Source organism: Diceros bicornis, chromosome 32, assembly GCF_020826845.1.
Source record: "Diceros bicornis minor isolate mBicDic1 chromosome 32, mDicBic1.mat.cur, whole genome shotgun sequence".
NCBI lineage: Eukaryota > Metazoa > Chordata > Mammalia > Perissodactyla > Rhinocerotidae > Diceros > Diceros bicornis.
Genome location: NC_080771.1, coordinates 28,085,668 through 28,107,735, shown reverse-complemented (window position 1 = coordinate 28,107,735; position 22,068 = coordinate 28,085,668). Strand labels below are relative to the sequence as shown.

The 22,068-nt window shown below is 43.8% G+C and overlaps 1 protein-coding gene across 6 annotated transcripts in view; it reads right to left on the bottom strand.

Annotated features, from left to right (window-relative positions):
• WWOX (WW domain containing oxidoreductase) overlaps positions 1–19,049 on the bottom strand; it is a 739,856-nt gene extending 720,807 nt beyond the window's left edge. For all 6 annotated transcript variants that reach the window (XM_058528338.1, XM_058528335.1, XM_058528337.1 and 3 more), the window contains exons 1-4: positions 18,704–19,049; positions 12,734–12,798; positions 11,769–11,826; positions 9,343–9,521 (exon numbers count right to left, since the gene is read on the bottom strand). In XM_058528338.1, coding sequence (XP_058384321.1) covers positions 9,343–9,521; positions 11,769–11,826; positions 12,734–12,798; positions 18,704–18,810 — 409 coding nt within the window. In that variant the 5' untranslated portion in view covers positions 18,811–19,049. The remainder of the gene's footprint in view (positions 1–9,342; positions 9,522–11,768; positions 11,827–12,733; positions 12,799–18,703) is intronic.
• Positions 19,050–22,068: the final 3,019 nt, after the last annotated feature.

Here is a 22,068-nt window from a genome sequence, read left to right as displayed (position 1 = left end):
GTTCAAATTGACACAAGCTTGAGCGGTGTGGTCTGACAAAACAAATCAAGATATTAAGATTAGGGAACAAATCTCTTGCATCAGCAATTCCATTTCCAGAAAATAAAACTATAGAATAGTCACGGATGGGCACAAACATTTAATTACAAAATGTGCATCTCCATTCCATAGCTATCAAAAAGCTAAAATCCACCCAAAATGTGCCACAGTGGGAGAACGGTTAGTAATATAATAAAATACCATGCAACCACTTAAGATGCTGTAGGATATTTAACGGCAGGGAAAGATGGTCAGGATCCACAGTTAAACACAAAAATCACAAAAGAAAAGAAGGGAAGGTAAAAATGCTTAGAATTATATATGCTAAATATTAGTTATTTCTGGCTGGTAAGAATTTGGGGTGATTTTTTTCTTATCTGCATTTATTTTTATTTTCACTTATCTACATCTTCTAAGTTTTCCATAAGGAACACGTTTTATAACAATAACAAATACTTTTAAATTAGGTAAATGAGAAGGCATGTTAGCAATCTAGTCTACCTGCCATATATATGAGCTTGACAGATGCCAGCCTCTGTTACCCCCGAATTCTTAGCCAACACCTATGTTACAATAACACCAAAGGGGGAATTCGGTAGAGGAAGTGTTAGTGTACTAATCCACGGTCACCTAGCAGTTCAGAGATCACATCTGCCTCGGCCCTCCCTACAGCCACACTAGCACACAGCCTGGTACACAGCAGGCTTTCATAGATCTGTTAAAATAAATTTGTTGATTTCTGACAGACTGGATGAGCTGCTTGGCAGGAGCTTGGTCAGGACTGTGCACTATTCCTTGGAACAAGAAGGCAGCAAGTAGAATGGAAAGGGCCCAAGGCATGGAGTCAGAAGTCTCTACTCTAGTTCTGCAGGCACCCGCTGTTACAGAGCTCTGTGATCTCAGCCAGGTTACCCTACTTCTCTGTGCTTTCATTCTGACACTGTTTCAAGATAGTTGTGAGCACCGTGGTAAGAATTAAATAAGACATGTATTGAACCTTCATAAACTCTAAAGAACTATCAACATGAGACAATATTACAGTGATCAATAAGAACTAATCTGGAATAATTAAGTACATTTTAGAGGTAAGGGTGACAGTGAAAAATATTTTATTCGTTTTAACTTAGGTTCCATACAACTACGCAAGAAACTTGATTCTGGTTTTGTTCCTCTTCATACGAGATAATCTGTTCATATGAAAGGCCTAACTCCCTCCATCTTGCTAGTCACCCCCTCCAACCCAGGGAAAAATGTTACAAACACTGGAATGTGAGCTTCCTCCCCCGCCCATCACACACACATGAATGCACCCTCTGGCTCACTCCTGCTCTCACGTGCACATGTACACAATCTCAGATCCTCCCCGAGTCTAGCGAGAAAACCATGATTTGCTTTCAGAGACAGCACGATCCGAATACAGTTTCTAACAAGAAGGATCCAGAAAATCAAGCAGCACAGCCTGATAAACAAATAACTCACAGACTTGAAACAATTAGATTCAAACCGTGTCACACAACTCATTAAATAGGAGGACACTTTCTATTTACCTCAGTTAGTTAGGCTTGTGTAAAGACTGGCACTTCATGAAATGTGGTGCTACTCATTAAGCCAAAGGAAGATAATAAATTTAGGCAAGAAACTCCAGCTTTTGGAATTTGCTTTTTGGTCAATCCACCAGAGCTTTAATTTAAGAGATCTTTGCAAGAAGTCCCTCCTATTGACCTCCAAATGTTATTCTGGAAAAGGCTGAGGACTCATATCTGAACAGTTTGTGCATATGCTGCAGAAAGTACAAGAAAAGATGTAGGCTAAATAAGCAATGGTCGGGGGGGTCTCAACTGTCAGCATGTCTTTTATTATAAAATCTGTAATAATTCTCAGAATAGCCATCTAGTTTTAACAATTTTTATTTGATAAAGAATGAACACATCTGTATACGAATGATGAAAGTATCTTTACTCTGGTGAAACGGTTTTCCAGTGTTACAAGTATATTCACAATGCTGTCAGGCTCTTTCATTTTCAAGAGAGAAAAAGTAAGTTACTAAGAAAAAGAATAATATAAATAAACGTATGTAATTTAGTGCATTCACTTTGTCCCCACTTAAAATTTGAAAATAAGCAGTTTTATAAAGCCAAAACGTGTTTTTTTTTCTGGGCCAAATTTCTGTTTGTGAGCTGAAGCACGCGATTAATGGACTGCCTCAAACTTCAGTTATAGAGCCAAAATAAAAATTACCCTCCTTAAGATCATGTATGCACAGAGTACTGGCTATTTGCTTCATATTAAGTATGGTTTAACATCACCTCTCTTATTAAAGAAGCATAAACTAAGACCAAAAGGACACATTTTCTTCTAGTACAAGAACATACCATTAATAAACAATCTAATTACAATAAATTATCTAATACTGGGTAAGGCTAGGGTAACAGGGAAACTCTATATTCTTAGAAAAAATTATAAGATCACCAAGGCATTCTAAATGAACCTTAAACAGAGGCATTAATAGATATATATTACAATTTCCATTTAAGAAAAAAAAAATGCATTATTGATAGGCCAGCATACTCAAAACCAATAATGTCATGAAAACACATGCCCTTGTGTAATTTGGCAGAACAGGCTGCTCCCTGAATACAATGGACCTTTTTATTAAATGGATGTCTTCATTCTTGGCATTTTATACAAAAAAACAAAAAAAGGAGGGGGAGAGAGAGAAAAAGAAACAAACATGACACTAGTAACAGTTTTCAGTTCGAACTCTTTCACCGAGAAGTACAAGACCTAAAAGATATGTTAGAAAAGTAAAAGGCATTATTTAACAGAAATGAAAGCAAGACCGGCTGAGAGAGAGAAAACTATACTGAGAGGATACCGCTTTTGTTTAACTATATCAAAGAGCAACAGAGCCCTCTAGTGGAAAAAATATATAAATCTGTGAAGACATTTCTCTTTCAGGTTAACTGCCAGAAAATACGTAGAACCCTTTCTTTCATGACAATTCTTACGTGTCACTGTATTATCTAAGAGCAAAAGATCAAATTATTTAAATTGTGTATTAAGTAGAATAATTTCCAAATTTTCAAACCTTATAAAACACTTGTAATCTCAATTAGGGTAGAAATCTTATTTTTAAATAGTCTCTAAGTTATGAGTTTGAACCATTTTGTCATTGAGCAATAGCTGGTCTGACCCTCATTTGTTATGCTGGCACTATAACAAATAAATTAAAATCTAAATTCACATACATGTATGAAAGTCAACTGAAGTCATGTGACAAAAAAGTTTCAGTTGAAATCTAATCAAGTATTTATATATTATATATATATATATGTATTTTTAAATAAGTTTTTTATATGTGATTATCAAATTATGAGATGAGGCTTATCAGAATGTTTCTTTTTTTAATATTTTTTATATTTATTTCTTCCCCGTTTTTCTGTTTGTTTTTTTCCCTCCCCAAAGCCCCAGCACATAGTTGTATATTCTAGTTGTGAGTCCTTCTAGTTCTTCTATGTGAGCCACTGCCACAGCGTGGCTACTGACAGACGAGTGGTGTGGTCCTGCACCCAGGAATGGAGCCCGGGCTGCCGAAGCAGATCGCGCCGAACTTTAACAACTAGGCCATCAGGGCTGGCTTATTAGAATATTTCAATTGGTCTCTTCCTGTAGATATTTAGCTTCTCAAATATTCTGATCACATGATTTCCATGTACATTCAACATCTAAGAATATTTAAATACAAAATGTTTACTTCATAACGTACTAATTCTTCATTTTTATGTAATCTCATTCAAGGACTTTTTCCAATATTGTCAAAAATTCAATAGTTCTTAGAACAAAATAATTTCAAAATTATTTTACTTACAATCTATGGGGATATTTTAGCATAAGAGAGAAGTGGTCACAAATGTTTTTCATTTAAAATGTGAGTTTAAATTCCCAAAAGGTTATTTAGATTATTCCAGAAATTTTTCCTCTACTTAATGAGCACCAGGTTCTTAAAAAGAAGATAAATGCCAAGATCCCACTAGTTTCAGTCTTGTTGACAATCGGAAAGGAAATTGTAATCAGGCATTTCAGGATCCAAGTGTAATGATCCCATATGAGTAAGTTTTAACCAAGAAAATGGCTATAAGTTAGCTTAAGGCCTTGAATTTATGGGATCTTTTGAAATCACTGAAAAAAAAGTCAATGGCATGGTTTAGGCTAGAAAGCAAAATTCAGTAACACCAGGTCTGGGAAAGGCAACAAAGAACTAAAGGTGTTAAGAAAGCTACTCAGGATCATAAATGTGAAGTGTAGATTTAAAATCTTATCAACAAATACACTTTTCTACATGAAGAAAAGTAATTTTCTTGTATTACTGTACAAAGGGTAGAATTTACACCAGATATGAATTCATCATGGTGATGATCTGTAAGATAAAAGAATACGGCAACTACACTTCACACTAATTTCAACACATGATTTAGGAACAAGACCCCAAGCTTTAAAAAAGGGGCTCTCTAAGCCAGAAACACCAATTTCAACATTATACTACAATAACATTTGGGGATTCCCGCATGGAAATCTGATACTTTCATTCTGTTTCAAGAACAAATTTAGGGGTGACTTTGATAGGTTGAGCATGTACTTTTTACATCTCAAAATATATAAATTTTGATATTTAAGTGTGTGTGTGTGTGTATACACACATTATTAGAGTCCCTGTAATAAACCTTAGAGAGGTGATTATATAACACAAATACCAATAGAAAATTGAAGTGTCAGGCCTAAAATACATTTTGCTGGTATATACCAAGGTGGCCAGCTTGTATTTGTTCAAGGAAAAAACCAGTTTTGTTCCTGTTAATGGGTCCTCTGGCTCAAAAATCGAAACCAGACCAGGCTATTCTGGATTTAAAGTCAGCACATTTGATGCAGCCGAGCATTACGAAGTTTCAAAAAGTCAAAGGAACTTTTCATCCTGACTAAACTCTGAGAGGGATTTACAAATCAAATTTTAACCACTACTGGTTTAAGATTGGAAGTTAGGAAGAAAGTTTTATCCCCATTACCAATGCACATTAGACTCAAAATACCTAGTTTGCTCGTATTTGTTAATAGTTTTTAAATGCATGTTAGACAAAACCTGGATTTCACTCCTTAACTACTACGAGGATCAATCTGTCTGCTCACTGCAACAATCTGTATGAGTTCCACTTATGTCCCCACTCACAGGGGACAGTGAACAAGACAGGCACTGTCCCGCGTTTAGGCCTTCAATTAACCCCTCACCGAAAGATCTTGCCTTTCATGAGCACACGTCAGCCCTCAGTCAAGAAGGCAGCATTTTACACTGAACTATTTATATGCAGAACCAAATTAGCACAACTCACAGGTTGAGTCTAGAACAGAAGCTATGAGATCCTCCACGATGGGAAATGCCCTAGCCTAAAAAATGCCCTCTCCTGAGACTTTGCAATAAGGTTTGTATAAAGGATCACCATGTTGAAGCCATTTCCATTCATTTTTACCAAATCAGAGCCATCAAGCTGCTAACTCCAGACAGTCATAACACACCTGCCCCTTCCTGCTCAGTGCTAGGTTGAGCACACACAGAAACGCTTCCTCCCTTGCCTCTACTGGTTAGCAGTCAGGAGTGTGGGGCTCCGGGCCTCTTGGTCTGCTAGTAGTAGCTTTGGGTGAAGAGATGACTTCCCCTGGATATTGAGATGCTGTTCTCCACAGAGAGAGGTCCACAAGCTACAGCTTTCAATCTACAAAGTCCTTCAGCTTCAGAATGCTGGTTAAACAAAGGTCAAGGAGAAAAGAGTTAGTTTCTGAGGAAGCAACATCCTAATCCTCGCAGCTCCCTAAAAAGAAGGGGAAGAATTGAGGCAAGGGGTGCAGGATACTGGTGGGATGTCCCCAACAGCTATGTGTGATATGCTGCCACAATCCTCCTGTGGCCTGGGGGCATCCAGTTTATCTAAACTGTAGCTAACTTAGAGAATGTTGGGGTGCTCTTACTTTGAAAGGGATTAGATCATCTAATGCAGGGGTTGGCAAACTTGTTCCACAAAGGGCCATGTGGTAAATATTTTACGCTTTGCGGGCCACATGGTCTCTGCCGTAATTACTCAACTCTGCTGGTAAGATGAAAACAGCTACAGATAAAATGGAAGTCATTGGGTGTGGCTGTGTTCCAACAAAACTTTACTTACACAGTCAGGCGGGTCAGATTTAGCCCATGGGCCATAGTTGGCCTACCGTAAATCTAGACAGCTGAAGCCACTCAACAGCAATAGCTGGCTATAAACCTTAACAGTAAAAACAGAGATTTCATGAACCCATGCTTTATTCTGACATTTCCTCAGAATCTATCTTCTAGAATCACTCTAATCTTTTTGAGTTAATTAAGTAGGAATCCCTCCAACTGCCCTAGTAACATATCGAAAATTCAAAATATAGCTCTAGAATCACTTACACTTGGGGGAGGAAGATGACAAGGAAAATTCTGCTTAGAGGCCACGTCAAAGGAGGCAGTGTCCTAGCAAGACTCTGAAGTTCATCAAGGAGACGTGTCCCCTCTCACCACCTGACTGTCCCCTTCCACAAGAGAGAGCCTCACCAATGGCAATGCCAATAAAGCAGTGCCTTGTGGGGAATTAAAAAAAAAAAAAGAATCACTAGAAATACCAGATTTGTAAATCAGCCTTCGTAAAGCAAATCAGATTATCTATGTTTTCAGTTGTGGAGTCATCAATCTCAAAATAAAAACTGGTATGTTTCTTCCCAGCCGACTCGTCTTCAAAGAGAATAGACACTCACAAGGGTCAAGATTGAACAGTTAATACATAGAAAACGGGCTCCCTTGAGTGGCAAACGGAAAGCGAATGCCAGTACACGAGAGCTGTGATGGAAGATGACTCCTGAATGCCCAGAAGTCTTGGAAACGAAGATGCCCGATTCCCTCCGCATTCAGCTACTGAAATGGGCAGAAATAAAGTGGTGATAGCAATTTATAAGCTTGCATGTTTCATAGTTCAGTACGAGGAAGCACTTTATCTAGAAGCCACAGCCTACCTGGGCAAGACACTTTCTAAGGCAGCCACGCAGGATATAAAAGCAAACTTAGTTAGGACAAAAAGCCATGTGTCTATCTTCAGCCTCTTCTCTAAGCCTGACACCACTGCTGCAGAGTTGAAACTATCTGCAAAGATCTGATTGCCTGGAATATTCAGTACGATATTAGTTAAAAAATTAAGAATAAAAATCCTCAGCACTCACCTAGACTTAGGCTTCTCAAGAGTAGAGGGGGGACTGGGGTGAGGTGGCAGTGCTGAAGGCAATTTCTGAGGGAAGTTTGGAGCTGAGGAAATAGTGGCGGGTGTTGGAATAGGAAGAGCTGGTCTCCCTAAGACCTTCCTCAACATCCCTTCCATCCCGAGCTTTACAATTTACCAACATATCCGACTGGACCACAGACACTTCCTGGCAGTGCCCACAAAATAAATTAAGGACATCAGGAAAGAAAAGTCTCCAAGGGGATGTGGGAGCTGTGAAGAGGCACAGAGGCTCCTCAAAGAGGTTCAAGGTCCATTCTCAGCAACAACACATTTATCCTCAATGCTTCAGAATCTCCTTCTCCTTTTCAATCATGATTAAATATCCAACAAAACATAGCTCTTTGTATATTCTGGACCAACTCTATTAGGCCTGGATTATAAGCTCAATGCTGCAAATCTTTAGCAGAGCATTAGCCATACCCAAAGGTCTGCTATCCAATGTCAGACAGAGCCAAGTCTGAACATTAATGCAGAAAATCACCAGTAGTCACATATCTTATTAATTAAAGTAAAAAACTGTCTAGCCAGAAGATTAAGGCAACGAGATCTTTGGTTAATTTTCTGGCTGAGTGTTAAATAAAAAGAGAGATTTTACTTAAGTCTTCAAGTCCTTATTTTTTCTTGATTACTCTGCACTGTATAGACCCACACCCTCACATAACAGTAGTCAACACAATCAACACAACATATTGTTTCTCGGGTGACTGAGGATCCAGTTGTGATTTTTAATATAGCATTATCAGTTTTTATATCAATAACTATTATACAGCATTTACCCCAATACAGTTCAGAAAATTGGACTGAACATATTCTGAGCCCAGGATGAGGTCTGAGAGTTGATTTTAAATCAATCCCTTTCAATTTTTAAAAAAATTCCACCTGCTTCTCTGCCTTAATAGACAAGTGTAGTCAAAACTTCCACAGCTTGTTAGATGTTATTCCCTGTCCTATAAAATTCCTGATCCTCTAAGAATGTATTTACCTCCTGCGCTTGCCCTGAGGATGCCAGGGAATGTTCCTTGAGGTTTAAGAACGGGCCACTGGAAATTCAGACAGACAGAGAAAGGAGAGAGTGCAGGAGATGCATCAAGGGGCGAGGAGATGACACCTAAGAAAGAGAAGGCCAACAAGGGGGGGGGGGGGCGCACTGTGGAGCTGTGAGGGGTCAAAAGGACAGAGGGAACCTGCCAGAAGACAGCCAAATGCAATTTCATTTTTTGTCTCTGTAAATTAATCTGAAGATGCATATCCTTACTCAAAGCCATTGGTTCTTATCACATCAGATATTGATGCAAATGGACCAAAACAAGAATAAAATCACATGGAGAGTTATTGTACAAGCATCTGCTTTGCTGCTGTTTCTTTAAGAGCCTGTAATGCTAAGGGAAGGACACCTCGAGCCATCTACCTCATGATGGTCACTGTGGTTAAACACTAGCAATTAAGAGGGTTAATTTAGAGGTTAAGACAAGGACTAATTCTCCAACTTTATAAAGAAATAAGATCCTGTTCCCAAAGGAAATGATATTCTCAGTGACCAACTGAAACCTGCAGTCTCCTTTGTCCCAAAGTTATGATACGTTCTTGCTCCCAATATTCCATTACCAATCAATTTTGGTTTGAATAACCCAAGTAATTGGAATATGTCCGTACAGCACACAGACCAGGTCAGAAACCGTTACACGGAGCCTGTTGTCTCCAATCTTTGAATACCAAAATAGCCACGATCTTTTGCTGAGTGTTCAGCTTTCAGAGGCTTCAAGGTCGGTCCCCACACAGCCTTCCATGATAACACTGGGATTTAAATAAGAGGCCAGGATTTTAACGAAACGATAGCTAAAAAGGCTATAAATACATTTTTAAATTAGAGAATCACCATACGAAATTTCATTATAGTTTAATTCAAGTGGAATTCATTATAGCAGTGACAAATAATAATAATAATAACAACTGTAAGTTAATGGCCTACCTATGCCTGAATTAGCTCCGGTAACTACGACCACTTTGCCAGTGAAATCCCGGCCCTGGAGTATTTCCATGGCAGTCGTGCTGCCATCGTATCTCTGTCTGGTGGTTGGCTTTGTAGGATTATCATCCACAGTAAATGCCAGTCTTGGGTCCAAATAGGTAGTTCTTTTATTTATATGGCTGCAAAGAAAAGGAGAAAGCAGTGAACCCACAGCAGTGAACACAGGCATTTATAAATATAAGATAATCTTATAGTTTCGGTTGGGCAAACCCCATTTTTCATGTACTAAAAAGGCTTCTTCTTTTTTCTTTTTGTGAGGAAGATTAGCCCTGAGCTAACGTCTGTGCTAATCCTCCTCTTTTTGCTGAGGAGGACCGGCTTTGAGCTAATATCTATTGCCAATCCTCCTCCTTTTTTTCCCCAAAGCCCCAGTAGATAGTTGTATGTCATAGTTGCACATCCTTCTAGTTGCTGTATGTGGGACACAGCCTCAGCATGGCCGGAGAAGCGGTGCGTCGGTGTGCACCCGGGATCCGAATCCGGGCCGCCAGTAGCGGAGCGCGTGCGCTTAACCGCTAAGCCACGGGGCCGGCCCTAAAAAGGCTTCTTCTTAACCCTGGAAAGAACTGCGTCCATTTATTCTATCTTCTGGCCTCCAGAAGGAGTACATTCCTACCTGGAACGAGAGTCATCGAATCCTTTCCTTCAGAACTGCCTGTAAAATACACTGTAACCTACAATACGCACTGCCTTCTATCCTTAGATCTAAAAAAAGGAGAAGCCCTTGTTTTTTTCTTAAGGCATGTACACGTGGCTATAAGATCTGTCAGTCACTCTTTTCAATAGATTTCAATTAAATCTCTTAGTCCTGTGCAAAGGCATAAGACAACTGGTAGAGGAGAAAACTCAAAATGATAAAAGTCTTAATAGTAAACATGAAACTGGCCAACTACTAAAATTCTAATGGTTTTCATGTTAAGACTATATTCATACCTCCTATGAGTGCTTTAATTTTGATTTGGAGTGGATCTAAATCTTATAGAAACAATATTAAAATATATTGGTACATATGAATTAATAGGTTACTCCTTACAGAATAGATTTTTTACATTTTAAATAAATTCTTCGGATTTGAGATATAGACCTCAAAATATCTTAAAAACTATTAAGAACTCTCCAGAAAGAAAGAGATGAGATTTCATGATTTAAAATGTATTTGTAATGCGTGTGTGTGTAAAAATTATACATAGTTTGGAGCCGGCCCGGTGGCGCAAGCGGTTAAGTGCGTGCACTCCGCTGCGGTGGCCCGGGGTTTATGGGTTCGGATCCCGGGCACGCACCAACGCACCGCTTGGTAAGCCATGCTGTGGTGGCGTCCCATACAAAGTGAAGGAAGATGGGCACAGATGGTGGCCCAGGGCCAGTCTTCCTCAGCAAAAAAAGAGGAGGATTGGCAGATGTTAGCACAGGGCTGATCTTCCTCACACACAAAAAAAATTATAGTTTAAAATCTATACTCATCACCCTATAAATAAATGCCCAAGAATAATCCAACTTTCATTTTAATTATAGCCATAGCTGCCAGATAAGCATTTTGACTCCAGTGTTACACACAGAAGGCTGCGCTGTGCTGTGGCCGGCTCACGCTGGCTTGCAAGAGCCGAATGTGCGTCTCTCTTCCCAGCCCCTCGTGACTTCACCTTGGTAGCCTGAAATAGGCTAGGGTGAGAGTATTTACACTACGGAAACAAACCTGGGCTTTTTCCCCTAGAGAGCTGGTTGTTAAACATTTACCAGCACACCACTGTAACAGGCTCGGAGCAGTGAAATGACTAGCCAGGGCAGCAAGAGCACCTGTCCCCCTCAGGGCCTTGTGGGGACTGAATAAGCTAATACTACAGGTAGGAGGAGTTCAGAATCATGCCTGGCTCATGCCATGTGCTAGACAGGTGGTTACTACTGTTGTTCATTATTGAAATTTATTCTAAAGACAGTTTTACAGACAAGGATGCTCAAAACATTATTTATAATTATAGATGCCCAATAACAGGAATTTAACAGCATCAGTGCCCAAGAAGTAATTTGATAAATTACAGCATATCTATACAAAATAACACTCCATAGCTGTTAAACATCATCTTCTTGAAAAATATATCAGGATATGAAAAAATGCTCACAAGAGTTTATGCAGAAAAAAACAGGTTACTAAACAGTTCACAAAGTACTTTTCCCACTTTTTTTTAAGAAAAGCATGTGTATAGAAAACAGACTGAAAGAATAAATCCAAAAATTGTTAAAAGTAGTTATTCCTGCTGATAAGATTACAGTTATATACTGTCATGTTTTTCTGCAGTGTATATTACTTTTACAAAAAATTCCTATTAAAAAGCAAAATGGCTGAGAATAGTTTCTATGTAGACACTTACTCGACAAAAAACACCTGTCCGTTCTCATCAGTTTCTTGTTCCCATCCATACGGCAAATCTGAAACACAGGGAAGAATGATGGTCTATGCGCGGCAGGGGTGGGGTGAACAGACACCCCATCCCCCAGGTCAGAAGGAGAGGGCCGTGCCCTCCCAGGCCCTGCCCCTCAAGCCTATCCCACCAGACCAACGGCCGTCGGTTTGCCACTCTCGGGTCATGTGTTCCAATCATGGCGGGTGCAGAAAGCCCATTACCCCAACCCAACTCCACATTTCTGCTTCTCGCTTGGAAAGAAAACCCTATTTCATTCTTGATCATTCTTAAATGCTCCATTCAGCCCTTGCTTTTGACAAGAACCTTACTGGTTGCTCCAATCAACATGAATTCTCCCTTGAACGTAGTCACAGAACGTATCTATATGTCGAGCAGGCACCCAACACCATTTGTGTGCTGACTCATGATGACTCTTATACGATATGATGCAGCAGTTTCAATTTTTTCCACAGGTAAACATTGTCTTTTCAACTAGACCCTAAAGCTCCTGAGGGCGGGGACCTTCTTATACTTCTATTCTGTGGATCACACCCTGACCTGGAAGCACCTACAAGTCATGGTGATCTTTATGAAATTCCATCAAACACTGGTATATTTAATTCCATGACAGGAACCGAGAACAATTTCATGAACAGTGCAACAAGAGGAAAATCTCACCAACTGTAAGTCAAAGGCCCCTACTACTCTAATACTTTTTTATATAAGAAATCATCCTCACCACTCCACCCCAACCAAGATCTCATCACCTCCTGCCAAATCCCATACGCTCCTCAGAGTGTGAGTCTAGCTCCTTGACGGTTCCCTTCTGAAGAGTGACACAGCGACCTGTCACCTCTCTGCCTGTGGCATGTTTCCCGTCTACTTAACGCTTTAAAGAAATGTTCTTTGCTTTAGGACAACAACATACAAACCTCCTGCTATTCGTTTTCGTTTTCCCGTTTTCGGATGTTCCCACTGAGTCTTCTCCTCAGTGTGACTGTTAAAAAAAAATCCAAAAAACAATAATAAGCAAAAGTTACACTTCTAAAAATCAATCAATTGCATTAATTTTTTTTGTCTCCCAAATACTACTACTCTCAAGAGTAGTAAAGCCAGACATTCAGAACATAAATGTTACTGTTTGCATCGGGTCAAATTCCCTGGGTTGGAAGGAGAAGCAATCTGTGGGAACCTCCTTTATAAGTTAGCTGTGGAGGAGGAGGAGGAGGAAGGAGAGGGAAGAGGACAGGGACCCCAGGTGTGGGTCAACTTTAGGAAGCTCACTGAATCACTCAAAATATCTAGAGCGGTATTTAGTTTTATCTTTGTTTTAGTTTTATTCCAGGATAGATTGACAAACCTCCATCTAATTTATAACGCTGATATTTAGATATCCTTAGATATAATATTAATCTTCTTAAATGTTTATTCTTTCCACAGATATAACTCCACAGTGGGGTTTTTTTTCTTGTTTTCTTTTTTTGATGAGGAAGACTGGCCCTGAGCTAACATCTGTTGCCAATCCTCCTCTTTTTGCTTGAGGAAGAGTGGCCCTGTGCCAATCTTCCTTTATTTTGTATGTGAGTCGCCATCACAGCATGGCTTGATGCGCGGTATAGATCTGCACCTGGGATCTAAACCTACAAACCACAGGCCATCGAAGCAGAGAGTGCCAAACCTAACCATTACACCACCAGGTCGGCCCCTCCAAACTGTTTTTTAAGCGCTGATTCCCAATTGCTCCCAAGAGGTAATTAAGAATGCAGTAGCACAGCCCCATTGGTCACCTAGCTATGTACCTTGGTCAAGTTACTCAACCCCAGAACCTCAATTTCTCATCTGCAAAATGGAAACAATCCTAGTCCTGATCTCAGGGAGGTGTTATGAGGATGTTGTATATAAAAGGCTGAATATAGTACCTGGCATATAAAAAGCCCTAAAGTGCTAGCTATTATTTTAAACAAATCAAATATACAAACGAGTCTGATTTCTGCGGCAAACTTAGCATTTTATCTCAGAAGAGCACACAAAGTTATAATTAAAATCGTGAGCCAATAACAGACTAGAGACACCTGTCAAGAGGTGATAAAGTACCCAGGAAAACATAAAATTACTTCATCAGGGAAACAGGTGGATGTTGCAAGAGGCATTCAAAGGGAGGCTGATTTCCTAAAATTTCATATACCCATGCCAAAGTAGAAAATAATATTTAATCATTGACATCTAGATGATAAAATTTGAATATTTCTTCCCTATCAATTATTTTAAAGAGAATAAATATAGAAAGCATGAATTTCCTGTAAAATTTTGCAATTTTTTTGAAAGCAAAAAAAGAATTGCTTTGCAAACTCTCGGTGGCCGGTACAGGGCCACCGTGGACACTGGACTCAGGAGCCTGAAGACCTGAGCTCTTGTACTGCCTGTGTTCCGTGAGCCAGTCTCCTTGGCACTACACCCACCTCACGGAGCTGTTGGAAAGGTAAGAGACAGCATACCTGTGACAGTGATTGGTGAACAGTTAAATCACTGCAGAAATGTAGGGTACCAGTAGCAAGGACAAACTCCTACTTGTACATCGACCACCATCAAATCCTACTTGCAAAAAGGGAAGCCCTGATCCCTAGTAAGGACAACCTGCTCCTCAACCACAGGACTCCTGCTTCTCCTCGCAAACCGAAGGGAAGAGCGATCAGACAAACCAGACACCAGCAATAACACGCAGCCTTCCTGCTCCTTTCTGCCTCATGCTTCTTCAAGGAAGTTTACCGGTGTGATTACACTTCCTCTGCTTGACGTTAAAAGTAGTTTTCATCCCACAGGCACGTATCAAATGAGCTTAGAGCCAAGCTCCAAAAACTCCTGCCCTCAAGAATCCACAAAGTGGAACGCTGACACTCCGTCGCAGGCGTGCTTGTTAGGAAAGGACACCCCAGGCCCGCGTCCAGGGTTCCTTACCCTCAGCACTCCAGACACAGGGGGCCGGCTGTGGGGGCTGTCCTGTGCACTGTAAGATGATCAGAGCAGCCCTGGTCTCCAGCCACTAGATGCCAACATACTATTCCCCCGTTGTAGCAACAGAAAGTGTCTCCAGACACTGCCAACCATCCCCTGCAGGGCACAGTGTCCCTGGGGGACAATCCCAGGCCTAACCGAAGTGAAGAAAGCATAATTTGGTAGCAAGGATTCCAGGACGTGATGCCCACATTTTCTGGCTCTCCCATCACCAGTATGTGCCCTTGAAGAAGTTATTTAACCTCCCTGTGCCTCAGTTTCCCCATCAGTAACATGGGGATAATGGTAGCACCTGCTTGGGGTTATAGAGGACTCAATGAGTTAACGTCTGTGAGGAACCAAGAACTGTGCCTTTCACACAGAAGGATTATTTTAAATAAAAACATATACAAAAATTAATTAAAAGGTGTTCTTTTTAATTGTAACCTAAAATGACTTTTTAATGAACAGAAAATTACAACACATGTCCCCAAAGTGTTATCTTATTCTCCCTTAAATAGAAGCCCTCTTTTATTTTTTCCTTCTCTTTCAATAAGCTTTTTGTCATTTAAAGAGATAATTAATAGTGATCTTAATTTAAACCAAAGGGATCAAAATTAAATTCCCACCACATTACATGGATATCCCTTTCAAATATGCTCCTCTAAGGTTTTTTCTTTTTCTCTTTTTAAAGCATAGTTTCTTTAAGTTAGCTGGGCGATCCAGAGCCGGCCCTGTGGAGGAGAGAACCATCTCCCCAAAGGGCAAGGCCGGCCAGCCAGCCGGCCCCCTGGCTGCCCAGAGGCCTGGGCTTCAGAAGCAAAGGGGGATGGGAGTGGAGGACTCAGGACAGCCCAGGTGACTGCAGTGACAGCCCTAGCACTGAGACCTCATCCTTCTGTCCCATGGCGTGGTCTAGGCAGAGGGGCTGCTCTGGACCATGCCAGGGAGGGGAGAAAGGCCCACCAGCTCTCTGTGGTGACAGGTCTCTCTCTGTGGCAGGAACGTCCTCTCCCTGGGAGCCCAGCCTGGTGGGCCTTGGCGCCATACGACGTGTGGGCCTTTGAGTTCTATGAGTGCACCGTGGGGCACATGGCGAAGCATGAGGAGCCAACAGAATGCACACAACAGGGGAGGGCGAGGCTATGGGAGGGTTCCACAAGACCCCAGAGGTCTCACTGGGGGCTACAGCCTCTATCCTGGGGCGCGGCCCTGCTGCAATGGGAGGAAGACCATTGGGAAAAAGGAATGATTTGAAGGGTCATCTTCTGAAAGCCCACTAGCTAAGCTTCCCAAACCCCAAGAGGACAAGTGGCCCTTCCAGAGTTAGGAGGGAAAAGAAGGGCCAGGATGCTTGCAGGTCAGGAGAGATCAAGGAAGACTGCTGGGAATCCAGGGACAGGATCTATCAGAGGCACCCTTCAGCTCCAAGAGCCAAAGAACAGAGGGCCAGCGGGACTGGAGAGAGGTGCCCCCAGATGGGAGCCAGCCAGGCCTTGTCACTACAGTCAGTGTAAACAGTGGGGCCAGACAGGCCAGTTTGAGACATCAAACACTGGTGGGGGGAGCTTTCTGGAGACGATATATGCATTACTGAGTCCCCCGGCCATGGGCTCCTCAGACGCTCTCAGAGGAGCTGGCTGGGGTGTGCAGACCTTATTTAGTGGAGGAACAGCCCCAAGCCCAGACTCTGGACACCATGCCGGAAGGAAGCAGGTGAGAAAGGTGGTACAACATAAGGTGCAGAGGGGACAAGGCAAGGCGAGCCGGCACAGGGAGCCTCCAGACCTAACGCCAGGCTCCAAGCAAACCTGAAGGGAAGCCAGGGAGCCTCCGGGGCAAGTGGCCTGAACAAGGAAAGGCCCCAGAGAGTGGGAGGCAGAGAAGGGCTCCAATAGCCAGGAAGTGGGTCATGTGCATCTTTGTGTTCCCGGGGCTGAGTGTGCCTCCTGCCCATGGAGGCCACAGTAAACCTTCACTAGATGAGCTAATATACTCATTCCACGTGGATTTATTCTACGGCTCCCGGGCACTAAGCAACCAGTGAACAAGAAAAGGTCGCCACCCTCATGAAGTTTACAATCCAAGGGGGAGAGAGAGCCGCAAACCAGGAAGAGCATGGCTAAGATAAGTACAGACAAGACAACAGGCGGTGGGTGAGGGGTGCGCGGTGGGGTGCGGGGTGGGGGGGTGGGGGTGCCAGGGAAGCTCTCCCGGGCTGTGACGTTTAAGCTCAGCTCCCAGGGATGACAAAGCTCTTCACGCAAAGATCTCCAGGCAGAGGGAAGAACAAGGGCCCATTCAGGAGCTGCCCGGAGCCCGCATCAGCCTAAGGGCTCCCTGCCCAGTTGTCCCTTCAATTCTCCAGAGCAGAAATCATCTTTCTAGACACAAACCTCCTCACTCCCTGGCTCCAAACCTTCAGGAGACTCCTGGGTCGTGACGACAGACCCTAGCTCCTCCAGGAGGCGGAAGGGCCTCCGTAAACTGCGTCCTTCCTCCCCTGCCTCAGTCTTCACGGTCCCGCACCGCCACACAGGCCACGCCTGGGGCCTCTGCTCTGTTTCCTCTACCTGGGGCCCTCCTGCCCCCTTGACCTGCCCACCTCAATTGCTGCTCTAAGGCACACCTCACGTGCCAGGCCTCCCAGGCCACCTCACCCACCCACCCACTCGCTGCATGCACCCACTACACACGCTGCACCGGGACCACCTACTATGTGTCACTCTTCCCGATAAGTCTGGACACTCATTAAGGGTGACAACTGGGTCTTATCCATCTCAGTATAACCAGCGCCCAGCAAAGAGCCTGATACGTGATAAGATCCCAATGTGTCTTGAATGAATGAACTCACCAGGTCTTTTTTTTTCTGTTTTTCTTTCTACCAAGCCACCAAGCGCAGCAGTGGTTCACACCCTTGGGTAGATGAGACCCCTGGGAAGATCTTACAACATACCATTGGGGGGAGGGGGACCAATTAAATGAGACTCTCTAGAGGTGTGACCCAGGAAAAGATATTTTTTAAGTTTCCCAGATGTTGAAAATCCCTGATTTACATCCATGTTCCTCAAAGCCAAGTGATAACCAGCCTCATCTGAAAAACTTAAAAAATACACATTCTGCACATTGGGTGTCTGCTGTGTGAGGGTCTCTGTGAAGACCTGAAATCTGTATTTATGACAGTCCCCAGGCAATCCAAATATCAGGCCTAGGAGGTGCTGTCACAGCTGCAGAAACAGCGGGACAGGTTAATAGTGATTGAGCATAGAGTACTTATTAGACCTGTGCTAAATGCTTTATGTACAGAGCCTGAACCAAACCTCCATCAACCCATTTTACAGATGGGAAAACTGAGCGTTCTTTCATTGGTCCCAGGTCACAGAGTAAGTGATAGGAGAAAGGGTCTGCTGGTGTTTCCAAAACTTTCCCAGAAACTATTGTGAAGCCATACTTTATATATATATACAACACACACACACACATATATATATATACACACAGAGCTATATTAGAACATCTGTTAAAAATACATACTCCTAGGTCCCCACCCCAGACCCTTAAGGAGGGAGCTGGACAACCGCATTTTTGTTCTGATTTTTTGGTGGGAGGGGATAAGGCTGCTTTGCTATCACTGCACCGTGCAGCGCCGCCTCCTGAACAGCAGAGGGCGCGCCAGAGCGCTGCCAGGCGACCCCGGCTTGACCCACGGCCCAGAGGGGCCGGGACCCTGGGAGCCTTCCCTCTGAAGCTCTTTAACCATCACCGCCGCTTCGCCCGCCCTCGCCAGCCTGGAGCGCAGGCCCGCGCCCCTCCCCGCGCAAGTGGCGGCCGACGGCAGCGCAAGGTCCAGGCACGTGAGGCCAGGTTCCAGGTGCGTTCCAGGCCCGGGGGCCCCCCTGCCGCCCCCTTACTTGGCATAATAAACCCAGCCGTCCTTGGTGGTTCTCTGCTCCCAGCCCGGGGGCAGCTCGTCCTCGCTGTCCGTGTCGTCCAGGCCCGCGTACTGCAGGGCTGCCATGGCGGCAAAGCTCGGACGCTCGCTCGCTCGCCCGCCCGCTGCCGGGTCTCGGCGCCTAGGAACTCACTCCCGCTTCAACCGAGCGCCGCGCGTCGGGATCCAAACGCTCGCGCCTGCGCACTACGCCGCCCAGAGCCGCTCAGCCCACTCGGTAGCCGTAATCCAGTCTCCGGAGTTTCACAGCTTCCAGCGTAAAAAGGGGCGGGGCCTGAGAAAGACGGCGGTGAAAGCGCCGAGGAGGCCGCACTGCCACTCGGCTGGAAGTAAAACCCGGGGAACGTTGTGTGACTCTGCAGATGGAGCTGAGCTTCGTCAAGCTCCCCGCCTCAGGGAAGGGGCGTGGGCATCCAGTCACGGTCCTGGACTCCGCCTGTTGCTGGGCGACCTGTAATCACTTCCGCATTGTTCTGCCCAATCAGGCAGGCGCTCCAGCAACGGGGCATCCTGGGAAATGTGGTCTAGGCCCCGCCCGACCAGACCGTGGAGCAGAGACGGGAAATGCTGATACTGGTTTTATGGGCTCTAGTCTCTGCTTCTTTTAGGGCATTATGAATAGTGAACGTTTCTGCTCAAACACCTTGCGGAGCTTCCCACCACGAAGGATGATTCCCAAACTTTGTTGTGCTTGGAAACACAACGTTATAAAACGTGCAGAACGTTAAAAATGCAAATTCCCGCACGTTCTGATGACCCAGTCTTGAAGAAGTTTCTCCTAGCCTCAGCATAGTTCTGTTGATGATAAAGGACTAACGTTTATAGAGCGCTTAATTCTGGGCCAGGAATTCCTAGACTCTCTCTTTCAAGTACTGGGCACCTCTGTGAAGTGTGGAATTAGAGGAAAGCAGAGCAGGGGAATAACTGGCAGTTGAGACCCTATTGCTGTATTACAGTTGTTTATGTCTGCGTGCTCCCGACTAAACTGACAGAGAACCACATCTATGCTTCTTTCCGTTTTTTTTATTTTTATTTATTTTTTTGTGAGGAAGATCAGCCCTGAGCTAACATCCATGCCAATCCTCTTTTTGCTGAGGAAGACTGGCCCTGGGCTAACATCCATGCCCATCTTCCTCCACTTTTTGTGGGACGCTGCCACAGCATGGCTTGGCAAGTGGTGCGTCATTGTGTGCTGGGGATCCCAAACCAGGTGGCCAGCAATAGAGCACGCGCACTTAACCGCTATGCCAGGAGGCAGGCCCTATGCTTCTTTCTATGGCTAGCAGTTAGTAAAATGCCTAGACTTACAAGTTTATTGAATGAAGTGAATAAACAAATGAGTGCATGAATGTGATTCCTTAGGTTTGGCCCTCTATAAATCAACGTAGTTCAAAACAAAATTCCCGGTTTGCAAGGTGGCCTCTCTTAAGTCCTCTTGGAGAACCTACAATTATCCTATAAACATCCTGTGTCAAAAACCAGAAGCCTATCTTCAACTTGGCCTTGCCTAAGAAGTTTTCCAGAACATTCCCTGCTTGGAGCTTGCTCCCCCAGCTCAGCATTACAGGGAAATCTACTGACGGTGATTTCTGCTGCCTAGGTCTCAGAAGAATGCAAGCCTCCATCAGCAACATTACATATTTTAAAAGGTTGGGGATGGGGGGCAATGCTGCTTTTTGTCTTCTTCAAGTCCTGAAATTTATATTGCTTTGGGATTCCCACTCTGCATGCTCTTTTTTTGTGTGTGTGTGTGAGGAAGATCAGCCCTGAGCTAACATCCATGCTAATCCTCCTCTTTTTGCTGAGGAAGACTGGCTCTGAGCTAACATCTATTGCCAATCCTCCTCCTTTTTCTTTTTTTCCCCCCAAAGCCCCAGTAGATAGTTGTATGTCATAGTTCCACATCCTTCTAGTTGCTGTATGTGGGACGCGGCCTCAGCGTGGCCAGAGAAGCAATGCGTAGGTGTGCGCCGGGGATCTGAACCCCTGGCCGCCAGTTGCGGAGCATGTGCACTTAACTGGTAAGCCATGGGGCCGCCCCCCATTCTGCATGCTCTTGAGGGGAGACACTCACTTTCCTTTGAAGTTGCCCAACCAAAAGCTAGCTTAACAAAAGCATGTTTTAGTTAACAGGCCCATTATCCCACCTCAGACCTTTGGTATTATCACTCTTTCCAAATCCATGTGCATTTAAATAAGCTACCATTAATTTGCTGCTCTTCTGCTCACCTTGGCTTAATCCTTTGCCCGTCACCAAAGCCAACTTATTCCTTTGATATGAATAGGAAATTAGGTCACGAAGTCCCCTAATGGTGAGGAGGAGGATGAATGGAGTCAAACTGATTAGCCTCAGTTTCTCCGATCATTATCCGTAGCCTCTGCTCGGCTTCTCAAGGATTGACTGCTTAGATTTATCTTGGGTTGCCCTCACCAGAGCCTCTACTGGCACCTGTTGCCTGTGACTTGGCATCAGGCCACAGGTAGTGATATAGTATGGTGTCTTCCTCAGACTGGGTAGTGGTCTCCTTGAAAGAATTCTCAACTTCTGGGTCAGCCCTCTGCTATTCCTACCACTTTCACAATTCCCTCCAGGGCTTCTCAACCTCAGCACTCCTGACATCTGGGGCCAGATAATTCTTTGTTGAAGGGGACTGTCCCGTGCGTTGTAGGATGTCTAGCAGCATCTCTGGCCTCTACCTACTAGATGCCAGTAATGTCCCCCTCCCCCAGCTGTAACAACCAAAAATGTCTCCAGATGTTGCCAGTTCTGCCCCTACCTGAGAACCACTGATCCACAATGACAGTGAGTCAGGTGATTACTAACTCATGAATCAAACACTGATATGGATTTAATTAAGGCAGTGAAGAGCCCGTTTCTGGCCAGAGATTCACAAGGTGGTACTCAGACCCTGCTGGTTCTGATCACCAAGTTCTCTAAGGCTGTCTGAGGGCACTGCCTCTCCAATTCCTAGTCCCTCCGCAGGTGAGAGACATGGGCTGACAGAAGTCTGGCTGGGTGGCCCAGACACAAATAATGGTCCCAAATGGTTATGATGACCTCATTTTATTCCTCTCTCCCTGCATCTTATCCGTGGCCTCTATCAGAAGGTTAAAGACAGGAGACAAACAGGTATTTGGGGATTCATGAGAGTAGGCATGCCAGATTCTAGGATTCATAGTCTTTTGGCTTCATTAAAACTGACACAGTTTTAGTTTTGCTTATTCGATTGCAAGCAACAGAGGTTCATTCAAAAGTTTATGACCAGGGTGCACCTGAGCTAAATTAGGATGTTATCGGGACCTGAGAGAGCCCAAGGACAGCCC